General features: G+C 38.4%; 1 protein-coding gene across 3 annotated transcripts in view; it reads left to right on the top strand.

Annotated features, from left to right (window-relative positions):
• AKAP6 (A-kinase anchoring protein 6) overlaps positions 1-27,077 on the top strand; it is a 251,417-nt gene that overhangs the window by 101,953 nt on the left and 122,387 nt on the right. For all 3 annotated transcript variants that reach the window (XM_079954227.1, XM_079954226.1, XM_079954225.1), the window contains exons 6-7: positions 3,035-3,131; positions 4,862-5,025. In XM_079954227.1, coding sequence (XP_079810353.1) covers positions 3,035-3,131; positions 4,862-5,025 — 261 coding nt within the window. The remainder of the gene's footprint in view (positions 1-3,034; positions 3,132-4,861; positions 5,026-27,077) is intronic.

Genomic DNA, 27,077 nt, shown 5'->3' with positions numbered 1-27,077 from the left:
TTATTGGTTAATCTGTTGCCAGATTTCGCTATTTGTGCTTTGCAGCAAATTAAGACGCCGAAGTCTAAATTCTGTGCAACTGTAAAATTGCAAATCAAGCCCCAGAGTTTTGGCCCATCTTTATTCATCATATTTTACTTCTTCAGTCAACATTATTACTGGTTAATAGGTGCACCTGTAAATCAAGCTGCATTGTATACTTGGTATGTTATGTTAAATGAATCTTTTCTAGGGCAGCAAGTCTATTTTTTCTAATGAAGAAGAATACCTCATCTTTTCCAATTTTCCTATCAAACGCATCCCCATCATCTTGAGACAGCACCACATCCAGCTGCATCGATGCTCCGCTTCAATTACATGAAATTATCCAACCTACTCTCGGGCCCTTTAGGTTTTCTTTTGCTATATGAGGCACCCGCATGGTACATCTCTTGTGAAGTGCATGATTACAAACTATTCAACACAAGCCTGTTTTAAGTAAACAGTAAATTAAATATTGTCTGAGCTCACTTTCATGAAAGGAACTTCCAGAAAAGGTTTCATGGAAAGTGAAGCTTTACGAAAAGGAGCTGCACAAAAAGTAATGTTGTTTTTCTTCTTCTTATCTTCTGGATGCTTGACCCAGTTTATATTTTTGGCTCCATCTCATTTTCATTCCGGTTTTGGCATTACTTGCCTAATAATATATATAAAAAAGTTATTTTGGGGGGCCATCTCAGTTTTTAAATGTGAGCATCTTTTTAGAAAATCAAAACGTTTAAATTGGGTTCCTTAGGTCCCTAAAATATATAATATTTGTTTTTAAAAGATTTCTAGATGACAAACTAAATGCCATAAAAAATAAATAAATAGCACAGCATGAAATTTGTGTTGGAGGCTTCAGGAGGGGCTTTCTATGATCATTCATTAGTGTTATCTAATGATACGAAGACAGAGAGAGGTCTTCCATCTTTAATTTCTTTATAGAATTTGACAGTGCATTTCTCACATGATACAGCAAACTGTAGCCACCAAACTGTGCGGCCCACCCCATTCCACAATTGTGTTTTATCAGCCTACTCCTCACTGACATACCAGGGGACAAAAGCGAGCCGGCAGGTTTCACAAGACACCTATTCAGTGCTGATTGCAAGCCGTGATGGAATTGGTTCGGCTCGCGATCTCCATTCAGAAGCTCCAAAATGGAGCCAATCACGGCTGAAAGCAGACACAGATTCCTCTGATGTCATATGACGCCACATGGGCTGACCCAACCATCTGCCCAAAGTGGCCTGTGGAGGAGTGGGCACTTTTGCATCCATGCGGCTGGGCCAAAGTGAATCCTCACCCTGGTGTACAGTTGAAATACTGTAGTGAAGAATCAATATGGTGGTTGGATATCAAATGGCTTTGTTTGTTTGTTTCCAGTGTTTCTGTGCCACCTTTCAGGGAAAGTTCTTCCAAGGCAGCCCACTGCCCACAATAAAACACTGACTGAAATTTATATATACAATGAGACTAATGTGCATAGCATTTCACTGCAAAATTATATTGCTAGGATTTGTCATTTGACCTTAGCTGTCAGCATATTTTACAATTTTTCTAGCCCCTTCCAAATCATTCCAAAAATGGTCAATCTTTTAGCCATCCACTTCTCCGGGGCCCAGCTGTTTTGAATGTAGGAACGAGGCAGCACACAGGACTTTCTGCCTTGACAGGTGGAGAGATTGTTCCTATCATTTCTAGTGAAGTTAGGAGTAAAGGAAGGGAAAGGGAGCAGTAAGAGAGTGGGTTTACTTGCCCCCAGGGCTGAATGCTATAAGTGTGCAAGAATGAGTATGTTGTGTTCCGTGTATAAATGTAAGGTTCTTTCCAATAAACTTTGCAGGTCTTCCCTTGTAAAGACTGCTGTGTGACTTATATCAAATACTCAGAGGTGCACAAGTTCACACAGAGTTCCTCAAGTTCCTTTGTTGTTCTTCCCATGTCTAGTTGTCAAAATGAAATTGATTACCACCAAAATAAATACAATAGTGGTATGCAACAACAGCAGCAAGGATACTCATCGCCAAGCATTGGAAAACTCGAGATCTACCCACACTGGAAGAATGGCAGATGCAACTGATAGACTATATGGAACTGGCTGAGATGACCGGCAGAATCCGAGACCTGGGAGAGGAAAGGGTTGAAGAAGACTGGAAGAAATTTAGAATTTATTTACAAAAATATTGTAATTTGGTTGAATGTTAAGAAGGATGCCAGACTATAAATAATTGAGCACCACTAAAATAGATGTAATCTGGATGACAAGTGTGATGGAGGGAAACATAAACCTTTGGGAGAACTATTAGACTAAATTAGATGAACGGGATTTAAGAATGTAAACAAGATGATAAATTGCTGGTAAAAGTTTATAATGATGTAAGTGGGAGCGGGAGACGTGAGGGAGTCCAAAGAAGCTTTGAAAATATGTTATGATACATGTTATATTGTTTATTATTTTTGCATTTTGTATTTAAAAAACCTTAATAAATATTTAAAAAAACACACAAAATAAATACAATAGTGGACTATCGTGAACCTGAACATCAGAACTAATTTGTTGCAATATTTTGTTTTACTGGATAAAAATGTACGCTGCATATATTTATAGAAATCATTCATTCTCCAATATTTGAATTTATTTATTTATTTAGAAAAAAGAGCATTCATGAACTGATGGCTCCAGTTCAGTGTATTTTATAGGACACTGTTATTCCACATATTGCCCACATGTTACATGTTTTCATAAAACTTAATGAATTTCTAGATTTGTCAGCTGTTTCAACACAGATGCACTTTGCTAATCTAATGGAAACATTTTGAGCTCCGTTCTGAAGTATCAATAGCTTTCAGTATTGCAAATGTATGTGGCTGTTGGGTAAATGGCACTGCAGTTCTTGATAAAAATAGCAAGTAATTTAGTACGTATGTTTTATGTTAGAATGCGTCTCTACCATTTCAGTCTATATATATATATACACACACACACATATATATATAATTTCCCTTGCAGAGTTTTAAGCTGAATGTAGACAGCCACTGTGCTTTGAAGGAAGCTGTTGTAGAAGAAGGACGCCAACTTCTTGATCTTATAGTATCTCACAAATCAGGTAAATCCTTCTGAATTATTGCAAGTCTTTATGTCTCCAGACTATTAAAGAATAAAGAAGCATTGCTATAAATTACTGCATATATTCACTTCCTTATGTATTATTAATATTTACATTATCAGTTTGACCTTCAAGATTTATAAATGTTTCATATACTGCATACAATGCCGTGATACTTACAAAATGAAATACTGCCAGCAAATAGTCTGTTCATTTTATTTTGGTCTCAATGCTCAGCTGAGTTTCAATTGAAATTACATCACTGAAAACTTCACGCTGACATATTCTTTGATGTAGGTGCTATGGAAATAACATTAAGATGATAAATTAGGATTTCATATCTATACACATATATATATTTTACATAGTCAGCATGAGTAATCACATTGCTAAATGCTCCTTTGCCATTTAAGCTAATTCTTACTGCAATTTTAAAGTATTTATTAGGAAAGATTTTAAGATTAAGAATATTATTTCCTTTAGTTATGCTTGTCCTTTTCAGTAAAAGCCTTAAGTCAGAATGAATAATAACTTTTGTCATGTTTTTGGAACTTTGCATGACTAGTTTAATAGGATGGTTTAATAGAATGCCTAGAAATTTGAGACTTTATTTTGGTCTGGTTGGAAAAAGGTATCTCCCCCCAAGATGAAGTTGTCCTCTGGGTTTTAGTGTGATTATTATTTGAGTTTTTACATCTATTACTTCTCTACCTGCATACACTCTGATAGAACATGAAACAGATTTTTCTCTCAAAACATTCATGCTATGTTAAGCCAGTTGGCTGATTTGCATAATTTCCTGAATGTATCAGTCTCACAAAAACCAGCCTGATAGGTCATTGCATATCTGTTAAATATGGTGGTTTTTTTTTGTTTTTTTTTGTTTTTTTTTTTTTTTTTGAGAGAGAGAGAGAGAGAGAGAGAGAGAGAGAGAGAGAGAGAAGAAGATGAGGGCAATAGGTAATATATGTCTGGAACAGCATTTTGTTCAGTGAACAGTGCTGAAGTATGAATTTGTCGCTTGTTTCTTCAACATTAAAGGTAAAGGTAAAGGTTAAGCACCCCTGATAGTTAAGTCCAGCCACAAACGACTCTGGGGTTGTGGCGCTCAACTCGCTTTACGGCCGAGGGAGCCAGCGTTTGTCCACAGACAGTTTTTCCGGGTCATGTGGCCAGCATGACTAAGCCGCTTCTGGCGAAACCAGAGCAGCGCACGGAAACGCCGTTTACCTTCCCGCCGCAGCGGTACCTATTTATCTACTTGCACTTTGACGTGCTTTCAAACTGCTAGGTTGGCAGGAGCTGGGACCGAGCAACGGGAGCTCACCCAATTGCAGGGATTCAAACCGCCGACCTTCCAATTGGCAAGCCCAAGGCTCAGTGGTTTACACCACAGTGCCACCTGCGTCCCTTCTTCAACACATATTGCTTTATTTTTCTGTTTTCAGTCAGAACTTATAGCAGATCATGTTTTGCCACGTGTGTCACATTTTGGTGTGTCCAGTCGTTTGCAATGTCAATAGGTTAGAATTCCAGATCAGATTTCTCAGTAAAGTGTGATGAAATACTTAAGGTCAAGGGGATTTCATCCCCCCCTCAACACCTTGTTCTTTTTGTACCCCTGGGAAATTCTTTGCTGCCTTTAGTATAAATAATGTTATTAAAAGATGAAGTCGAATGCATGACTTAATTTGTTCTCTCTCATTTTATTTATTTATTTCTGCGAGAAGGACTGAAGGATATGCTGCAGATGATTGCGAGTCAGTGGAAGGAACTACAGAGGCAAATCAAACGACAACACAGCTGGATTCTGAGGGCTCTGGGTATCATCAAAGCAGAGATACTTGCTACTGATGTGTCTGTGGAGGATGAGGAAGGGACTGAGAGCCCCAAGGTAAAGTGGCTTGAAGTTTGTCTTATTTCCTCTTATTTCCTCCTCCTTTTGAACTGGGCACCACTGAAGTTTTCTTTCCACCCTAAGGCTTTTCATTTCTACTGGGTAAATTTTTCTATAAACAAAATAAAATGTCTTACTCTGAAACAATACCAGAAAAAGACAGAAAGAATCCCCAGACTGAAACTTTTAAAAAATTCCGGAAAGAATTATTTTGCTCTGCACACGGAAGTCTGCAAGGGGGACAGGAAAAAGGATGTAAAATATTTAGTAAACAAAACATAAACTATCTTTAACATGAATAATCAGAATGGTTTTAAATTGTTTTGTTGCAACTATAAATCACTATAATCAGTGCAATCACTCAGCTCTGACATCCATTAGCCGCTTGGTTACAGCAAATTAACAAAGAAGAGAGAAAGTGATTCATTATCTCATTCCTGTTAATGACTATCAGATGCATTGCCTAATTAGGGGATGGCCATTGTAGTGGGGAGAAGGTCATATGCTTTGCCACAAATCTTTTTTGCTTGGAGTTAAAGCCTTCCATAATGGTGCATGTGTTGAATACGTCAAGCACTTTGCAAATAAAGTATTGATATCCATATCTATTTGCTGAGGACTTTATTTGGAGCAATGAAAGCTGCTTCTCCCTTAGCAGTGTGCTAATGAAGGAAAGAAGAGCCTTGCTGCAAAGTGAATAATGTTGCTGTGGAGAGAAAACATTTTTGTACTCTTACAACACACACACACACACACACACACACACACACACACACACTATACACTTCAGGTTAACCATCCAAAATGGTAAAACTATTTCTGCAAAAGTGGCTGGATGGGGACTATTTTTGTTTTCTTTTAGAAAATAGAATACCATGCAAAATTTTGTAATTCATGAACAGTAGTGTCAATAGTTGATCATGACTGTCACTAGAGTTGCAAGTATGATGTCCACAGTAAGGTTACCAGATTTTTTTCCAATGAATCCGGGGACACTTTTCAACTTCAATGGACTTTGTATGGGTACTGTAAATCCAGGGACTGTCCCCAGGAAATGGGGACATCTGGTAACCTTAGTCTATAGGCATCTTGTTTCTATCAGAGGCATGTTACAGTGCCTGCCTGGGACCCTGCTCTCTTACAAGACAGGTTGCATACCAAACCATCTCTCTGTTGCTTTGATACACTCTGATGCAGGGCCCAGCTCCTCATTACCTAGTTGTCATAGAATGCACCCTCTCCCTTTCCTTCCAATTGTCCAATTGTCTGACTCTACCAACAGGTGCTTAGATTGGTAGGAAGAGAAGGAGAAGATAAAACAAGCAAAGCTTTCCAGACCATATGCCCAGATGACAAAGAAAACTTAACAAACTCATATTTCAGACAGAACACATATTAAAAAATATTTGCTGTACCTTCACCCAACCGTTGGAGGATGGGGACTCCCAAATTTAAACAGCTACTGCGACACACCTCAACTCAGCAACATGACATACCGAACGTCTGGAAATAAGGGAACTCAATGGAGCACATTAGAGAACTTGGAAATAGATGGTAATATATAAAAGTAACACCTTATTTAAAATCCACTCTTTACATTGGCTTACAAATCCATTCACACAACTTTCAAGATTTGAACAAATGGGCAAAGGGCTCTGTCTCATTATTTTCAAAATAATTTTCAGAATTTATTTTCAGAAATAAATATAGAGCCTATAATATAGATATGTGGAAAGAAAAGCAATGGTATTATTTGAAAGATATTTACAAAGATGGCCGACTACTTACCATTAATGAGATGCAAATTCAGTTGGGGAATGTTTGAATATCATGGCTATTAGGCTTCCAATTAAGGTCCTTTAAAACAAATTCTGAGGTTAAAAACAAAGCCACAATACAATTAAGAACATATAAAAAAATAATAGTGGAAGAAAATATAATAACAAAAGGACTAATATCAACTTCGTATAAATCTACTATAGGTGTACAATTTTGTCCTCAGCAAAATTTGAAAAGGTTGTGGGATCTGAATTGGGATTTAGAAAATGAAAAAGAGACATGGTAAGGTAAGGTATAGGTAAAGGACCCCTGGACGGTTAAGTCCAGTCAAAGACAACTATGGGGTTGCGGCGCTCATCTCGCTTTTCAGGCCGAGGGAGCTGGCATTTGTCCACAGACATCTTTCTGGGTCATGTGGCCAGCATGACTAAACTGCTACTGGCACACGGAGGACAGTGATGGAAGCCAGAGCGCACAGAAGCACCGTTTATCTTCCCGCTGTAGCAATACCTTTTTATCTACTTGCACTGGTGTGCTTTCGAACTGCGAGGTTGGCAGAAGCTGGGACAGAGCAATGGGAGCTCACCTCATCACGCAGATTTGAACCATTGAGGCATGGAGCAGATTGTGGACAAAAATTACAGTCCTTATAGGTAGCAAATTCATATTGGCAGGTAAAGTTAAAGGTAAATGAGCCCTGGACAACAACCAGAGAAAGAGCCATTAAAATTGCATGGCAGGTACTTAACCCCTAGACACCTAGCGTATAGAAAACCAAACAGTTCTTCCATGTGTTGCAGAGGATGTTCCACTATAAGGACATATCAGCACATGTTGTGGAGGTGTCCAAAGAGAGAAACGTTACGGGGAAATATATTTACAGAAATACTTTTGATTATAAGGCAGACAGTCCCCGTGACCCCAGGACTGGCTCTACTTAACATGTATAGTCACAATATGTTGCAAATTAGAAACAAAGAACTCATAACCATATATTAACCACTACAAGAACAATTATTACTAGGACATGGAAATCATTACAATTATTAACTATGGAGGAATGGTAGAATGCAACTGGGCAAACAACATTATGGGGAAAACGGAAACAAAAATTAAAAGTAGTAAGAGGTCAAAAGAAACACAACTATTTTAATGCAGTCTGGTGTGACTTTATTGGTTATACAAATAATGAGGCATATGGCAGAACACTACTCTTAGTTTACAGCACTGCGTTCCTATAAATTGCTATAACTTCTATGGTCACCAATCTAAGCAACCTGTAATAACTGTAATAATTTTAGTACAGTATATATACTTCAACTCAACTTTGCTATTCAGAAATGTTTATCTGAGTGCTTATTTTTTATTTTATGTAATTGTGCATGTCATGTGCTCTAATGTACACAAAGCAACCTCTCATGTAAAGATGAAAATGAATAAAAAGTATATTCCAAAAATAAGCAAACAAAGCTCTCGATACACAAATGAAGGAAAGTCAGGCCCTTGCAGTGGGAAAATCCCATGCCAGGTTTATAGGTCTGGCTAACAGTAGACCACTGCCTTGTAGTAGACCACTGACTGGTCATGCCCTGCCCACAAGTTGGTCCTTGTCAAGCTGTCACTTCCCTTAACTGAATGGGGATTTCTTGTTTCATGAATGCCTGATATAAACCTGTTAGGCACAGTATCCTTAGCTGACTATAGAAGATAGATCATGCAGTGTTCTGTGGGGAAATGCATGCAGCTATGTGTATTAGTTAGTAGCTGTCTACAGACCCACCAAGTGTCTCTATTTTCCAGGGATGTCCCTGATTTAGAGAAGCTGTCCTAGTTCCTGATTTGATCCCAGAATGTCCCGCTTTTCCTTAGGATGGTACTATTTTCATAGGAGAAATGTTGGAGGGTATGGGGTTATTCAACTCCTGAGCCATCTGAAGGCAATCCTGTGTAGGGAAGTTTTTTTTTAAAAAAAAGTTCAATGTTTTATTATGTTTTTATATATGTTGGAAGCTGCCCAGAGTGCTGGGGCAACCCAGTATGATGTGTGGGGTATAAATAGTAAAATCATTATTATGGAATGGAACATCCCTATTTTCATTGGAGAAATGTTGTAGGGTATGTGTCTGGTGTAAGGTGGCATTTATATGCCAATTGCTTAGCCGCTGTAGTGTCCAGAAAGCAAACCTGCTGTGGATTCAGATGAATAGTGGGGGAGAAGTCGCTGAAGTCTCAGCGGAATGTTACAAGCATTTTCTTCCTTGCTCAGATTATGTAAATGTCATCAATACATCTCAGGAAGTTCCAGAACGATAGTAGATTCCGTTTGACTAGACATTTAAAACACTTGTTTCCAGAGTTAGCATATTCTACCTCTATGCAGATTGCAATTTGTATGACAAAGAAGTCGTTTCTTCAGCTCTTTTTGATTACTGTACAGAGTGACATGTATTATCCTTTATGGAGGGCATTCAACATCTCACGTTCAGAGATGGGGGACCTTCTGCAACCCAAGGGCTGTGTTCCCTTCTGGGCAACATTCCAGGGACTACTTGCCAGTGGTAAGATGGAACCAGAGCCAAAAAGTGGGCAAAGCAATGAAATGTATATTTTACTTTTGTACACATCTTCCACCGAAGCAGGCAAAAGACATATTCAGAATTCAAGGACATGTTCCAGCTAGGCAAAAACACTCAAGGAAGTTGTGAAGCAGGACTGCTGGGGAGTGCTGCCTAAGGACAGGTGTTGTGACTGGGGAGTGGGTGTGGTTTGTGGAGAGTCCCAAGGGTCAAATAGGACCTCATTTGGCCCTTAGGCCTGAGCTATCCCACCCCCTGTTCTAACTGCAAATGTTTCACAACAATCTTGGTTGTATAAAGCTGTATTGAGAGAACGATGACAACTTACATTGGTGCCTTAAATTTTATTTTATTTTTAATATATTATTATTCTTATTTGCTGTTTACACTAAATTTGAGTGTAGCCTTAGCTTTCTTTTTTCAGATTCACATTTTTATGCAAGCCTAATTTAGCATGGGACGCAGGTGGCGCTGTGGGTTAAAGCCTCAGCGCCTAGGACTTGCCGATCGAAAGGTCGGCGGTTCGAATCCCTGCGGCGGGGTGCGCTCCCGCTGCTCGGTCCCAGCGCCTGCCAACCTAGCAGTTCGAAAGCACCTCCAGGTGCAAGTAGATGAATAGGGACCGCTTACCAGCGGGAAGGTAAACGGCGTTTCCGTGTGCGGCTCTGGCTCGCCAGAGCAGCGATGTCACGCTGGCCACGTGACCCGGAAGTGTCTCCGGACAGCGCTGGCCCCTGGCCTCTTAAGTGAGATGGGCGCACAACCCCAGAGTCTGTCAAGACTGGCCCGTACGGGCAGGGGTACCTTTACCTTTAACAATTTAGCAATTGCCACATTCAGTTATTTTGTTGCTGGTTGTAGTACTGAGGAAAGCCTAAGAGCAGAGCAAGTTGTATGTACACATCTGTAAGAGTGAGTCAAGCCAGAATACTATAAGCTTAATGCATGTTAATTATCCTTTAAACAGTTCACCCTCAGTGTCCTCTTTCCATATGAATGCTACTACTATGTTAACTAGGCTCTAAAATATAACATAGACTCAAAGTCTGGGCAATGTTGAATCATAAATGATGAGGGGGAAAGCAGATGCCAAATCAATTGAACTAGTCAATTTCAAAACACTTAGTTCTAGAAAGTAAAATTCACACACTATTACAGGAAGCAGAAAAAGAAAATCTTTTTTTTTTTTTTCTTTTTTAGAGGTGAAGCTTCCATATGTCTGGGATGGTATGGTTGAAAAACCTTCAGTTTCTCAGGAACCTAAACAGTTTACAGGTCATCTTCTGTAAGGAGAGGGAAAGTTGTTAGTTGGGTTGGGATTAAAACTTCACACAGGGCAGAGTGAACCCTGGCGGCAGGTCCTAAAATGTTGGAAACAAAACGGGAATAGGCAATTATTCAATACTAAGAACGACTGACAAAGAGGAACCTGGAGGAAGAATGAACAGTTTGAGTTAAGGATTAGGAAGGCAAGCATTAATGTATTTCTTTAAAATGTTTGCACATCGACCTTCATGCAAATATACCCCACAAACTTTCATAACAAGAAATTAAAATAAAGCACAATTGCATAATGTAAATGCTATCCCATGAGAAACACAATTAAAACAAAAGCACTTTCCAAATTCACCACATCCTGAAAACCAAACCAGAGAGCAGAAAGGAGGTGTTAAAAATATAGCTTCTTTGTCCACCAGATCTATGAATTAATTTCATTTAAAATTCCCACAGAATGGTGTTACATGCTGACAGGGTCTCACTCCTGTAAGCGACTATGCTGCAGCATTCTGCAATAGCTGAAGTTTCCAGGAGCTTGTGCAAGGGAAATCCCATATAGAGGGCATTGCAGTAGTCCAATCTTGCTGTTGCGTCTTTTTGTCATGACCACAGCAGGGAGGGAGAATTAAACCTCCCCTCCCTAAATGCCATGGTTCTGCTGAAAATTAGGCTCTCCTGCAACTGCTGTTAGTATTTATTTAAGACACAACAGGACATTATTTGTTTAGAGTTACATGTAGATCATCCCTTGGAGAAGGGACTCTGAAGAAACAGAGACACCTTTCAGATATCATTGTATTGCAAATCCCATCAGCCCTACCAAACATGGCCAATGATCAGGGATGATGGGAACTGTAGCCTAACAACTTTTGGAGAGCCACATATTCCCCAGCCCTGGTCTAGACCATGTTAGGATTCAGCCAGTTGTGACTTCTGCACAGGCACACATAGCAACCTAACAACCCCAAGGAAACAATGAGAGCCTACTAGCAGGGCTCTGAGCTAAATTGTCTGTATTGGTCTAGGGTTGCCATACATTTCCAGGATTTCAAAGGTGGAATTGATATCCAGGGGATTTCCAAAAGGTGGTGCCTTGTCCTGGATCTTAGACAAGTCAATCGAAAAAATGCATTTTCGTGGCTTTTTTTGGGGGGGGGGAGCTCAAAAACTTTGGGAATGCCCTGGTTTTTCCTTTTTGAAATGGCAGCTCTAATTGATCTGAATTAAGTAGCTAGTCTTTTCATTGTAGAATTTTACTCTGCTAGTTATCTGGGAAGGTATGAAACTTAGACGAAAGGGTGGTTCCATATGTAATTCCCTTCCCTTACTTAATTTAGGAATTCCATAGGTAATCTCCCTAATTTACTGCAATTCTTCCTTATTTCAGTTTATCATCATACCTGAGTCATGACCTTTAAATTGATAATGCCCACAGAAGTGTTTCAAAAATATCAATTCCCTCCCTTTTGGGGCGGTTGAGAAAGTGATCAAAATAAAAAAGACAATAAAAAAATAAGACTGACTTCAGAAACTGTATAAAACCTGTGAAGCATAATAGAAAATCTAAGGAATATATCTAGGGGGTATTTTTCTTTTCCTTTTTTTACCTTGTTGAGAGACAGCAGAAGAGAGCTGATTTTACAAACCTCCAAAGAAACCAGAAATAGGAAGGATTTCAAAGTCTCTAGGAAACTTTCCCCCTAGGACTTTTTAAAAGTGTTTTCCACACTACCATGGGGGACTTTTTTATAAGCATACAGGGAGGGCGGAAAACGGCAGTTTTAGAACTATATCGTAAGCATTCACATTCAGGAACTCAAACTTTGCATATGCTATTATGCCTTTTATTATGTGACAGGTGTTTTTGCTTTTTCACAGTTTAGGAAGTACTCAGTGTGGAAAATAGGAATTCTCCCAACTATGTTTGATAGTTAAGCAATAGCAATACATCCTTGTCCTTGACCTTTAAATATGAATGTAGACATTGGACTGGGGTGTTAGTTTATGGCCACAAAAGTAGTATCAAGGTTTACTGAAACTGTTCCCTGAATAAACCCCATTTACTAACACACACACACACACACACACACACACACAGAGAGAGAGAGAGAGAGAGAGAGAGAGAGAGAGAATGTTTAGTTCTCCTTGAAATTAAGCATGTTATTTATTATATTTTATTTTGTATTAAATTTGTATACCACCCTTCATCCTCAGATCTCAGGGCGGTTCACAACATAAAAATACAAGATAAACAATCCAAAATACATAATAAAAAGAAACAATAACTCCACTTCCCCCATATTTACATTATTATGGGCCAGTCACTGTCTTTCAGCCTAAATTACTTCACAGGGTTCTTGTGGTGATAAAATTAGGGAAGCCGGAAAACCATGTCTTCCGCCTTGAGCTCCTTGAAGGAAAGGTAGGATATAAATGTAAAAAATAATAATAACTAAAGCAGGATCAGGGAACCATGGTGCTGGACCCCAACGCCTTGGGTCCCAGCCAGGATGGACAACAATAAGGAATGGTGGAAGCTGTCGTCCAGCAACATCTGGAGGGCCAGATGCATTCAAGCAATAGCTATGATTAATTTTATTCTAGGTGTTTAATTTTGTTCCAAGGCAAAAGCTACTGAAAATCTCACATAAGAAAATTGGGGGCAAAGCTCCCATTGACACACCAATGAACTCTCATTCACGTGCTAAATTTTATGATGAGGTGGGCTTTCACAGTCAAAAATCCACATGGGTTTGTTGCTATATAAAATAAAATGGAAGGGTCTATATACTATGAGAGGTGAAAAACATAATTTGCACCATATAAAGAATTTCCTAATATGTTTACTTGAGAAGTCTAATTCACAGTACAGTAAAAGTAGGTCCAAAATACTAATCCCTATTCCTGACACAGAAAAGCAAAACTTGATTGGTAAATCTGAGGAGGCAGTTGTGAAATGGCTGAGCAAGCCGAAAGGAAAAGAAAGGTTGAATGGTAGCTACAAATTGTAAGTCTATGGTTAGAAATTCTAATGCATCTTGATGGTTCGAGCCACCCTGCTTTTCCTGTAATGTTTAAGATTAGTATTATGATACTGAAAAAGTACAAGTGAATTGATTTGGGTCTTCAGATCAATACAGAGAAATGTCATATACGTGAGCAGATATGTTGCTTTTTCTTAGTTCATTTAAAGGGCTTTTCAGCTCTAGGTTTCTAATCTCTAAAGATTCATATTTTGAATCTGCTGTTGAAAGAAAGTTATCGCAGCAGTGGTTTGTAACTAAAGCTGCAATCCTGTACACACTTGGCCTGGGAGTAAGCGCCAGTGAACTCAAATGGGATTACTTCTGAGTAGACACATATAGGATTGCACCGTTGATTGTACCATTAAAGAAACAGATATAGCATTTCTCATAATAATCTTTCATCATACAGTAAAAGGGAACAGTGGCTTAAAATGCATTGTTATGTTTAATATAGCCATCATGGTTTACCAAGAGGTAAAAGGTAAAAGGTAGGTAAAGGACCCTGGATAAATAGCAATACCTATTTATTTATTTACTTGCACTGGTGTGCTTTCAAACTGCTAGGTTGGCAGGAGCTGGGACAGAACAACGGGAGCTCACCCTTTTACCAAGAACAAAAGCTAGGAATGATGGAATTGTAAAAGTTTTCAAACTGCAATTCAGTTATAGCAGTGTGTGTGTGTGTGTGTGAGAGAGAGAGAGAGAGAGAGAGAGAGAGAGCGCGCAAAGAAAGAGCACAATTTTATATGACCTGTTTGTTGAGCAGCCATCCTGGTTTATTTGCAGGGAAACTAGTTCTTTTAATAGGGACACGGGTGGCACTGTGGGTTAAACCACAGAGCCTAGGACTTGCTGATCAGAAGGTTGGCGGTTTGAATCCCCACGACGGAGTGAGCTCCCATTGCTCGGTCCCTGCTCCTGCCCACCTAGCAGTTCGAAAGCACGTCCAAGTGCAAGTAGATAAATAGGTACCGCTCCGGCGGGAAGGTAAACGGCGTTTCCATGCGCTGTTCTGGTTTGCCAGAAGCGGCTTAGTCATGCTGGCCACATGACCTGGAAGCTGTACGCCGGCTCCCTCGGCCAATAAAGCAAGATGAGCGCCACAACCCCAGAGTCGGCCACGACTGGACCTAATGGTCAGGGGTCCCTTTACCTTTACTAGTTCTTTTAATACAGATTCATTCTGATTTGCTTGCAGGGCAGATTAGATGACATTGCTGTCAGTGCATTTCCCCATCATCGCAAAAAGACCAATCTTTGGGGAAAGTGGACAAGGGTTGAACCCACAACCTTGAGATTAAGAGTCTCATGCTCTACTGACTGAGCTGGGTGCCTGATGCTTGCTTTTGTACCTTTTTCAAAATGGGATCTATGCTGTCTATTGTTCAGGGTTTCAGATAAGCTGGAAAACAGTTTAATTATATGGGAGCTTCTAAAAAGTGGGGAGTGTGAATATTTTTGAAGTTCCTCACAGCATATACAAATTGAGAGCAATTCACTCACTGCATGGCTGAGGTACAGATAAATTTATAAAATCAACACCCAGCTTAGAGAATTACCAGGGGTTTTTTGTTTTTCAGAGAACCCTTGTGAGGTGGAGTGTAATTTTGCTGCTTGTCAGTGTCACAGTATAGAAAGTGATCTATGTCACTGTCAGTCAGCTTGTACACAAATTAAGCACCGCATCAACTCCTGACTGATTGCTGTCTAGTGTCAGCAAACTTTGTCCCACTCCCAACTCCACCCCTTATGTCAGGGGAATATGTGTTGCCATGGTAACTGCAATAGATAATTAGATAAAACCAGTATCAATATTTATGTACTTAATTAAAATATCAAATGAGGATTTCAGGGCGGTATACCAGAAAACAATAGCAATAGTGAAAGTTATTATTATTTTTGTTCCACAGTTCAGTCTGTTAAGTTCAATGACCAGAAAGTTCTGGAAACCAGTTAGATCCTTTGGGAGGAAGGGTGGGGTATAAATTTGATAAATAAATAGAACATGTCACTGATTTGGTGAGCCCGTGGACTCGGCTACATTGACAAAGAAAAAGCGATTTTTTGTATGTGTTGTATATGCATTATAACACTGTGTCACCAGAAGGTGCTGTGGAGTTCTGTTTTTGCCAACCTGATTTCTCAGGTCTGGGCTGAATCATTTCAAATTGTAGGTGTGGGTTCACATGACTGACTATTCATTTAAGGCTACTCCCCCCCTCCCAGTTATCTAGTGGATGTGAAAGGGTCCCCCACCCCATTATTGTATGAAAGATCATTTAAGTGATGTGGGCTCCCACCTGCAGTCTGAAGTGACACAACCCCAACAACAGTGATAAGTAGATAGACGTTAGTTAAATATTAGGTTCCCAAACTAACAGCATGATCTTCTCCGTGTCTACTCAGAAGTCATTCCCATTGAGCACAATAGGGCTTACTCCCTGGTAAATAGGTATGGGATTGCCACCTTAAAGGCCAAGTGAAGTTTGTAAATATGCCTGAACATTCCTTTCTGGGGCTCTTTTTCTCATCAGCTGAAGTATTTTGAATTTGTGTAATAGGTGGAATGAATGCTTTGAAGTCTTTTGTACTCCCTCTCTTATTTTAAAACAGATTTATTTATTTTAAAACAGATCTATTTTCTCCCACAAATAAACTGGAGAGACAATTTTATCCATAGAAATTTACTTCTCTAATGGCTAGCTTCACCCTGGTCACAAATTTATGTGTCTCAATGGGCATTTTTAATCCATTTGTTCATTGTTGTGTTGTGGTTTTTCATGACTGAGCCAATAACAAAGGAAAATGTTTTGTTCTGAGTAGGCACTGGGTGTACTTTTTTTTTAAATGGTTCAGGAAATATCTCTTGAATCAATTCTGTTCCACACCAGTCACTGTGTCTTTATTCAATTAAAAAAAAGCATTAAAAAATATTAGCCTTAAAAACTCTTTACATGCATATTTATACAGCAGCCATCACGATTTTTGTTTAAAAAATTAGCTTTCTCTTACAAGCATACAGTGTCTGTCATATTATTGAAATAGTATGCTACTTCTGGAAATGAAAAACATTTCTTCATTCCATTGACTATGGTTCACTATTCACTGCTCTGTTGTCTCCTCCCCCCTACGAAAAGCATTTTATACTTTTATTGTATTTGTGTGTTAAATTAAGTGTTCATATCTGCAGAATAAACTAACACCTTATAAATATTACTGTGCTTAATTAGTAGTTCAGTATTTGAATTTTTGCTGTTACGGTTGATGTTGAAGAATTACTATCTATGTAATACAGAACAAAAGGAACGTTGATATGAACAAAGATACTGTTAGATAAAGGCAAATTTTAGGTTCTGCATGTTAGCATTCTCTTTAAACTATTTTAATTACTTTCATACTCTGCTGGGTTGTGTAGCATATTTTCTTTCTTTCTTTCTTTTCCAGTACTTGCCTGTTTTAGTCTTTCAGCACAACATCTTATAGCAACCTTTTTATCTGTAGAATCTTTTAGTTCTGCTCCCAGCAGAATACATAAAACACAACTATTCTCCACCAGGGTGGGCACAAAGGGAAAAACAGGTAAAACAATGTTTGAAGACAAAATCTATTTGGACATCCTGAATTTTATATCTGACAGACTTCAAAATGTTTTTGTGCTGTGGTAGAATTGACAAGTAGACTTTGTGGTGAAAGATTTTTAATGCTGGAAACGGGAAGGATCCAGGTCTCCATTAATGACAGTCCCTTTTCAATATCAGGAATATAATGAGAAGGTACTCTCTCCATGACTTATTTAGCATCCATTTGGCCTCATCTTAAGCTCCAACCATATACAGTGGTACCTCGCTTTTCGAATGTTTCCGTTGACGAACGTTTCGGTTTTCGAACGCCATAAACCCGGAAGTAAATGCTTCCGTATTGAGATTTCCGTATTGAGTTTTTGGTTTTTGAACGTTTCGGAACTCGAATGGTCTTCTGGAACGTATTGCATTCGAAAACCAAGGTACCACTGTACCTCGCCAGCTCATTCTTCCACCGTAGGCATGAGACATACCTTGGAAGACTCTGGACTGTAAGCACACACACACAAACACATGCCTTTCCATATGCAAGGAATATGGAAAGAATGTCAAGGCAAATAGACAGTGCATGACTTAATAAAATAACTGTCCAGCTTAGCACAGACATACCTACTGGATATTTCAGCTGTTAACAGAATGTCATAGAACAGAGGTTCTAAAAAGTGTTTACCAAGCCACCTGGGCCTATTTAAGTCTTCCTTTCTACTCACAACCACCTATTTTACATCATTGCACTGATACACATGTTTCCTTTCCAGTGCATAAGAGCACTTATCACTTGACACTGACCACCCCACACGTTTAGTCTTTCCTTGTCTAAATGTAAGATCCAGATTTAGCAGAGCCAGGTATGTCTTTCCGCAGCAGAACTCAGCAGAAAGCGCAACGAGTCCAGCCACCCTTTCTTCCTCCCACAGCTTCAATTTCTCCTTCAGTTCAGCCTCTAGATCTCATCTAACTTGAAACTACCATTGTTTCAAACTTAAAAATATCACCACATTGGCAAACAAACAAAAAAGACAGGGCAGCAAAATTTCCAAAATAAGATATCAAATGTGTTCACTTTCTCATTAAACGAATTCAGCGAGTAAGATGAATTGCTTAGTAATTTAAAATGGAAATACACATGCAGAAATTGTTTTCCTATTTATGGGCTGTTTTTTGTACTTCTAGGTTTCCTGCTGCTTCATTTTGCAAAATCAAGTTTAACTATTAATTCACATTTTAAAATATAAATGCTTTAAAAAATAAAATACTCCCCTGCTGCAACTTAGGATGCTTTTAAATTGAATGGATGATATTTTAATGCCCAGGATTTAGGGATGTAATAGACTTTGGCCTTAGTTTTGACCTTACTGCAAGGTTTTCAACATGGCACACCTGCAATGTATTCAGTGAATTTCTTCTTGATTTACTTTGGCATAAGTGCTTTGGAATAGAGAATAATCCTTAATTAAAATAAATTTAAATCACAGTATGAAAATGCTGATTCTTTTTTTGAAAGCATCAAGTACTGTTGCTGTTGTTAGTTTGTTTTTAATTCTTGAAAAGCATATTAAAATTAACTTTTTCCCCCATTTGCCTAATGTGTATATAACTAAACTTCCTTCCTACTGTGAGACAGTTTCATTTATTGCTATTTGCAAACAGCTTAAAAAAGATGCATAGTAGATTGGTCTAGAAACTCCTTGAACAGTTTCTTTTGAAATAACACTACATACGTTAAGCTCAATTACACATCCAAACAGCCACAGCACACTTTGGGTAATTTATTCATTGATTTAACATAGTACCCAGAAGAGTCATGCCTGCTGTCAATTTTGTAATATATTATGTTTTAAATATACTCATGCTCAGCCATGCACGCCATTAAGGTGTGCATAAACCTGTGTTTTTCTCTCTTGACAGCTATAAATGTTTGTTATTATTACACAAAACATATGTTCATGTTGTTTTTGTCTAAATTATTCTATCTGGGGCTATAAAGTTTTAATGTTATTAGTTGCCCTTAGAATTTTAATGTTTCACTGCTGTAACCTTCTTAGGGTTTCTGTGCAATTACATAGGAACTATTTCAGTACAGCCTGAAAGAATAATATATTTTATACAAATAATAAAAAAACCTTACTTTTTGTTTTGCTTTGTTGGTATAGTACTGAGTTTACTCAATGACATTCTGAATAAAGAAGCCTTTCAAATACTATTTTCCAATGGGGCCATCTGTAAGTTTGGTATTCTTTTTTCCAATTTTACTATTTGTCAGAGTGGGGTAAAATTAGCTGCAGCCATTTTGAAAAGTTTGCTCTGAAGAATCAATTGCAGGTTTAAATTCTCAGTTTGGGGACAAACAATGAATTTTAGAACAGCCTACAAATCATTAGATACACAATTTCTCTGCATTTAACTCTAAGATTTCGTTGAGATTTCCATTTCTTTCCACTTTTGCTTTCTTTTTTCAAACCTTCAGTATAGTTTCAACATATTGTAGAAATATTAATAAGTTCCTTTCTGAGGTGAAATATCTCACATGAGCACAAATCATGAGTTCTCACACAACCTTCTGCCCCTCCCCTCAGTAAAGAAGAGGAAAAAGAAAAGAAAAGTAAAAACTAGTCTATATCAAGTAGGTTTGGAGTTGGTAAATTACATTTTTCAAATAAAAATGGTATAGCCTGGTTCACTTGTTCCTTTCTGCTCATCCCACTTTGTAAACGACCCGCGTCAGGTTGAGATTTTTCCCCCAGGAAAAAATAGGCGAACAGCTCTGGTATCTGATATCCAGTGTGGTTGCTTCCAGACGACCTGTTTATTGAGCTGTCATAATGATTTGTTTCCACATATGGTAGTTTGCAGGCTGCATGGACAATAGCAACTGTTCCCTGAGCATTTATTCTGATATGCTTGCAGGGAGGTTAGGTAACATTGCATCCAGCTAGCATTATCCCACATTTTCAAGTGCATTTTCCCATCACTTTCCTGATCACAAAATGCCCAATATTGCAGGCTAGATGCTGGAATGGATTTGTTGCGCAAGAGCACAAATCAACTCTAACTGTGTAATCAACAGCAATCTGGAAACACCTTGTGTCTAAATCAGTGCCAGATTTACGTATAGGCTAAACAAGCTATAGCTTAGGGCCCCACTCTCTTGGGGACCCCCCCCCAAAAAAAAATTAAAGTGGGGGAAAACCAACTGTATGTACATTTCCAAAATATTAGATAAAAAACAAATAGAATAAAACCTACATACAGCAACCGTGTTTTGTTATGTGCAAATGGCTTTAGATACATATTAGGTCCATAAATTACCATATAGCATATATTCAAAAACATTGACAATTTGTTGTTGACCAAGGACAACTGAACATATAAAAGGCCCCATTACCTTCAGTAGTTTAGGGCCTCATCAAACCTAAATCCGGCCCTGGTCTAAATACATGTTATGTTATGCATACCACTCACACTATTTTTGAAAATAATATTTATTAAGAGTTTAAAGATTACAAAAAGAAAGAAAAAGAATTAAACATGACAATATAATAAAATACAAAAACAAAAACAAAAACACTACATGAAACTTTAAATTAACAAAACAAAACAAAAACAATTAAAAACACTTCCAATATTTTCAATCTTAACTTTCATTCACTTGTTTCATTGACTTCCTCACGCCTCCCTTTTTGTATTCCACTTCAATTAACTGTTTCAGCAATTCCTTTCCATCTTCATCTGTTTTCTGTCCTATAATTAATCTTAACATATTCTAACCTTATTTTTTCCCTTTAATACATTAACAATCTATCTGTACCTAGTTCCTTATAACATTTCTGCCAAGCCATATAACTTCATTCCACCATTTTTCTATAGCTCATTAATTTCCACTCACACTATTTTTGTGTTTACTTGTATATACTGTATATACTGTATTTATGTCATGTTAGAGAACGCCCTGCTCAGAAACCACCTTTCAATTTCTAAATTACTTTGGAGTCAAGATAGAGTGCTCCAGGTAGAGTTTCAGTACAAGGATTATGACAACCACTGAGATCCAAATCAAGCCCTATCATTCTGATCCCATAAGTGAAATCAGCTGCAGTTCATAGAGCCTACAAGATTTCAGTGCTTAAACTGAACACATCACCTGAGGATTTGCATCCAAATATGTAGGACCAGATTAATTGGTTCCCTATTCTAGGTGAATAGTTAAACTGGACCAGTATCCATGACATCTTTCCACCCAATAATCTCAGCTTACATTTTCTCTAAGCAAAAGTTCAGGCTTCCTCTCCCATTCATCTTACCTTCTATTTCTTCTCCACAAAATGTAGCTACAGGAATTCCCACATATTTATTTTTTGAGACGCTAGTGCATTTAATATTGTATGAAGTTGTGCCAGCTTCATAGGAAAAAAAGAAAGTAAGTCTTGGAAATATTCCTTAGGAAATGAGAAAGTTATAACATATACATTGCAACGTTTGTTAGAGAATTCAGAAGCTGGGCAAAAGTACTGTGCCAGGATACCTGGTTAAACAATAATCTCTTATAGAGCACTCATTACGGTTAAATAATTGGCTGTACTGGGTGGAAGTTTCCATGTGAAGAGAGGTTCAGGAAGGTCAATTATCTCATGGTAATGACCGTAGCGGTCATTAATGCTATTGGGAACACAACTTTAACTTTTTATTGGAGTTTTTGTTAATATTATATTAGCTTTGATTCAACTTTAAATTGAGGTGCAACCATCCAAATTCGCGAGTCAGAAACCAAGAAGCAATGAACATAAAATTACATGTTCTTCTGAAAAGCTGATGGGTCTTTTAATATATTATAATCTTAGGCATATCCTCAGAGCTGTTATTAGTACATATTAGCTGCGATTATAAGCTATTCAGAGACTTTCTATTAAAATTTGGGTTGGGTGGCTGATCAGTGAATAAATCCTAGTCAAAAAGCAGGTCATGTGTTTTCTATGCTAGCGGAAAAAAGATCCATATATGTATACAATTAAAAATATATATATTTTTCACCTACCATGATGGCAGTCAGGATAGAAACCTTAACATGTATGCAGTATTTAACAAAGCATGAAAAGGTATTAATAAAATCCACAATTATTCCAAGCCTGCTTGTTTTTTAATTGCTCTGGTTCGTTGTGCCTTAGACAAATTTGATACAAGAGATAGAACTGCTGATTTTTCTCCTAGAGGGTTTTCCACTCAAGGGGATAAATGGCAGAGGATGAATAGAGGTCCTTGAGGCTTATTTGGAACTAGCTTGGAAGTCAGGCCGAAATACTGCTGACACTATTGGAACTGTTGTTTATATATAATCATTCTTGAAACTTGAGTGAAATATACTTCTTTACTTCTGACTGACTTGTATAGTGTGTCCCATATTTCCTTCAGTGTCTCCTTCTTGCCACACAGGCAAGAATAGCAACTGAACAGATTCACAGAGCCAATTCTCAGTTGGCTTTCTGGGTACAAAACACACTCTCTTTGCCAAGTACGTTTGATCTATGTGCACACTTCTCCCTGTCTCTTTCCCCCCCTTTAACATAAACAATGAAGGGTGCCCTGATCCGTTCATCCACCAAATTTCGTTTAAAGGGGAATAATTTCACACACGCAATGTATATGCTGTTCATAATTAAGAAGGTCTCTGTGTGTTTGTGTGTGGCATGCACACCCAAGTTCGATGCAGTGGAAAAAAAATCAGCCTTCAAAGTTTAGGGTGCAACAATCTATACATAGTACAAGCTCAGCTTCTGTATCTTGAGTAGGGAGGAATTGATTATTTATCATTTATTTATTTCTGGGTGAACTGTGTCTCAAATCCATGGATTTTCTGGCATATGATACAGCATAGCTGTTCTTCTTACGCCAGCCACTCACACAAGCTTGTCATGCTTATAGCTCATGCATGTCCTTATGTAGCTGGATGTGAAACTGTGCAGCCATTCTTTCCCCTGTAACAGAGGAATCACATTCTTAATTTTAATTGTTAAGTGTTCAAAGCTTATGTATCCAGAAAGCTGGTAACCTGTTCCAACTTAAAGTCTATTCCTTTTCAAAACAAATGCAGAAGAGTTTGGATGGCATGGTTAGAGGCAAAGCTGATGGGATGTTTTTATTTTAAGTTATCTTACCAATGCCTTCTTTTGGAAGTTGGTGCTAGCAAGGAGTCAAGCAATGTTTTAGCATGTGATTCTATTTCCCACATACCAAGAGGAACATTCATTTACTGCTGTCACTAAATCGGATGTTTCATGTCAGTGTGCCAAAATGTGTTCCCACCCTGTCAATTTGACTCCAGGTTTGCAAAGTCTAGTTTCTCAGAGCATGAAAGGCAAGTTGCTGGTTTAGTACTATCACAAAACTCATCACAAAAACAAAGGCTAGATTATTCCTGAACAATCGTGCAACAATCGTACACCAAAATTGTTCAGCAAAAGAACTGACAGTTTTAAAGTGATTAAATCCAACTCTTTATGCACTGTGCTGTAGAGATGCAATATATAGATAACTACTGCATTTTTTTGTTGAGCGTGCCTATAGTTTCTTCTGCAGGGTAGGACATAATTTCATGAAAATCTTATCTGACTTCTGTTCCCAACATCCTATGAAATGTCTTTGACTATTATGGCAATATAAAATATATGTGAATATTTTGTGTTAAATTGATCTGCTTCTATTTCTAAGCATGCATATATGGTATATCAACCGATAATGGCTTTTCTCCTGTGCAAAAAAGAGATAATGATATAAAAGACTTTACATTTTTGGTAGAAAGCCTGCTTTTTGCCATTTAGACATGCCACTTTATTATATAAAAAAAACCCCATGCATCATAACACAATATAATAATGAGCTTTTTTAAGATGCTGGCTTGGCTATATATATAAAATACTTGTGTTTCTGTGCAAAAAGTTTCTATGTGGGCGGCTGAAGCAAAAATGAGATTTCATTATTTTAATTCCTGAAAAATGAAAGTAAGTTGGGAAATTCAGGCCAATTTGCTTTTTAAACACATTCCAAAATAACGGTCATCTTAGCCTCTTAAAACAAATAACCTTGTGGCCCAAAGAGTACTGCTACCTTAGAAACTTGCAGTTTTAATAAAATAATTCTCAGTTTTTGCTGCTGTGGAGGGTATTGATAATTACAGCCTATGTTTCTGTAAGTTCAATGCTATCTACAAGCAGTACCTAAAACAATACCATCTACAAATGAAAATATTAAACAATGAAATTAAAATAGTAAAACAAACATTTTTAAAAGCCCATCACCAGTTAAAAATACAGCCCCATCACCAGTTTGAAGCAAGCACCTGACTTCCATCTTTTTATGCCTCCTCTGTGTGAGGTTTGTGGAATGCTCACCTGGCATCTCTGTTACATTTAAGCACCAGGCAAAAGCAGTCCTCTTCTCTCAGGCCTTGGACTAATTAAACAATCTGTGGTATTTTAAACTGTGTATGTTGGAAATATTGCTTTGGTTTGTTATTATAGTTTGTATTTTTGTGGTTTTATGTTGTAAACCACCCAGTGATCTTTGGCTGAAGCACAGTACAGTGGTACCTCGGGTTAAGTACTTAACTCTTTCCGGAGGTCCGTTCTTAACCTGAAACTGTTCTTAACCTGAAGCACCACTTTAGCTAATGGGGCCTCCCGCTGCTGCCGCGCTGCCGGAGCCGATTTCTGTTCTCATCCTGAAGCAAAGTTCTTAACCCGAGGTACTATTTCTGGGTTAGCAGAGTCTGTAACCTGAAGTGTATGTAACCTGAGGTAAAGGTAAAGGTAAAGGGACCCCTGACCATTAGGTTCAGTCGTGACTGACTCTGGGGTTGTGCGCTCATCTCGCTCTATAGGCCGAGGGAGCTGGCGTTTGTCCGCAGACAGCTTCCGGGTCATGTGGGCAGCATGACTAATCCACTTCTGGCAAACCAGAGCAGCACATGGAAACGCCGTTTACCTTCCCACTGGAGCGGTACCTATTTATCTACTTGCACTTTGACATGCTTTCGAACTGCTAGGTTGGCAGGAGAACCTGAGGTACCACTGTATATAAATTTCATAAATAACAACAACAGCAATAATAAGCACCAAGTGAAAAAGCCATTGTTAGTGTATGCACTGACATCGACATAACAGTTGACCAACCCTGGGGAATTCAGATAGGACATAAGGGGAAATCTAGAACAGAGATGGGGAGCCTATGGCCTTCCAGGTGTTGCTGGACTACAGTCCCCATCAATCCCTGACCACTGGCCATGCTGTCTTGGGCTGATGGGAGTTCAGCAACATCTGGTAGGCCACAAAGTTCTTCTGGTTTTGTTGTCCTTCTTTGTAGTACCTCTTTGTAAGTTCCTTCTCCCTCTTGCCCTCTTGCCCCTGTCCAATGGGACAGGAAGACTCTGTCCCATTGTGTCAGTCCACTTTTGGGCCCAGCAGCTTTCTTCCCTGACTGCTGAGGAAACACTTTTGTATCATAGTGTGGTGGTGGGCTAAAGGGCCACAATAAATGTGATAATGTGTACCCCTGGAAATCCTTCAGTGCACTTCTAATAGAGAAGTTATGGTAACCTGTTGCTTTATGAAACTGATGGTTTTGCAAGTTGCTGCTGCCCCCACCCCAACTGGGGGAGGAATACAGCTAATATGTGGATCACAAAGATACAGCCTAAAGCTAGAACAGAACAGTTGCTACATTGTGCGAATGGCTACACGTAACACAGGTTCCCGAAATGCATACTAACACAATGTAACAGAACAATGGGAATCAGAACTGAATCAGCAGAAATTGCCAGCGCTTATTGCGCATGCGTATTAAACATAAAATGAGGTAATGATGTACATGACTGGTGAAAATTTGAATCCTTTGGTTTGAAACCTTATAAACACCACTGCCTGAACCAATGGGCATGGGTGCAGTTTCACAGAATAATCTGACTGTAACCTATTGCTTTGCAATAAACAATGATGGACTCCTAACTCCTTACATCTCTCAGTTTTATTGGCATAAACTCAGAAGATAAGCCATTTTTGGTTTACAACAATAGCACAATTTATTTACAAATCTTTATTTATTTATTTTTTTTGAGTAATGTGTTTCCTCTTTTTGGAGATGTGTAAGGATGAATGGGAAGAAGAGAAGGGAAGGGAAGGGGGTGGATAGACAAAGGAATAACAAAAAGGAGAAGCTATTTCTAAGCCGGGATTAGATATCAATAGGAAATTATGTTTGTAACTGCCAGCCGATTGTGCAAAAGTCCACCTTAGTCTCCCACCAGTTTGTGACTGTCTCTGCTTCTTGAATTGTCTTTTGGGGTCTGGTAGGCCTCAGTAATTTTTTTTAACCTCTGGATTTTTTAACCTGATGCTAGAAAGTTTGAGAGCCCCTGCCTTATAAGATAGTTAAAAGGATTACAAAATAATGTGTCTTGAATGTTTTGAACATGCTACAAGTGCTTTATATACCACCCTCACAATGGCACTTTGATGTGCACAAATGATGTGCGAATGGAATGTACCCACCCATGGAAGTTTCCAGATTCACTTTGCTCCTGAAATGCCGTCATTCCTGTTCATAAAACAGGAAAAGGGTAGGCTGGCTGTGCAGAAATTCTGAGTGCACACTTCAGTGTACACATAGCTCTGGAGCAGGGCAACCATTGCTGTGAGATGGAAATACAGATATTAATGATAGGGCAATGAAGTGCCTAAATTTCAGAGTACCGGAAAATGGTCTTTAACATCTTGAAATGTTTCCCATTTCTTATGCTTCTTACCCTCACATATTTATTTAAA

Source organism: Podarcis cretensis (assembly GCF_951804945.1).
Source record: "Podarcis cretensis genome assembly, chromosome: 1".
NCBI classification, from domain to species: domain Eukaryota; kingdom Metazoa; phylum Chordata; class Lepidosauria; order Squamata; family Lacertidae; genus Podarcis; species Podarcis cretensis.
This window is presented reverse-complemented; position numbering and strand designations above follow the sequence as displayed.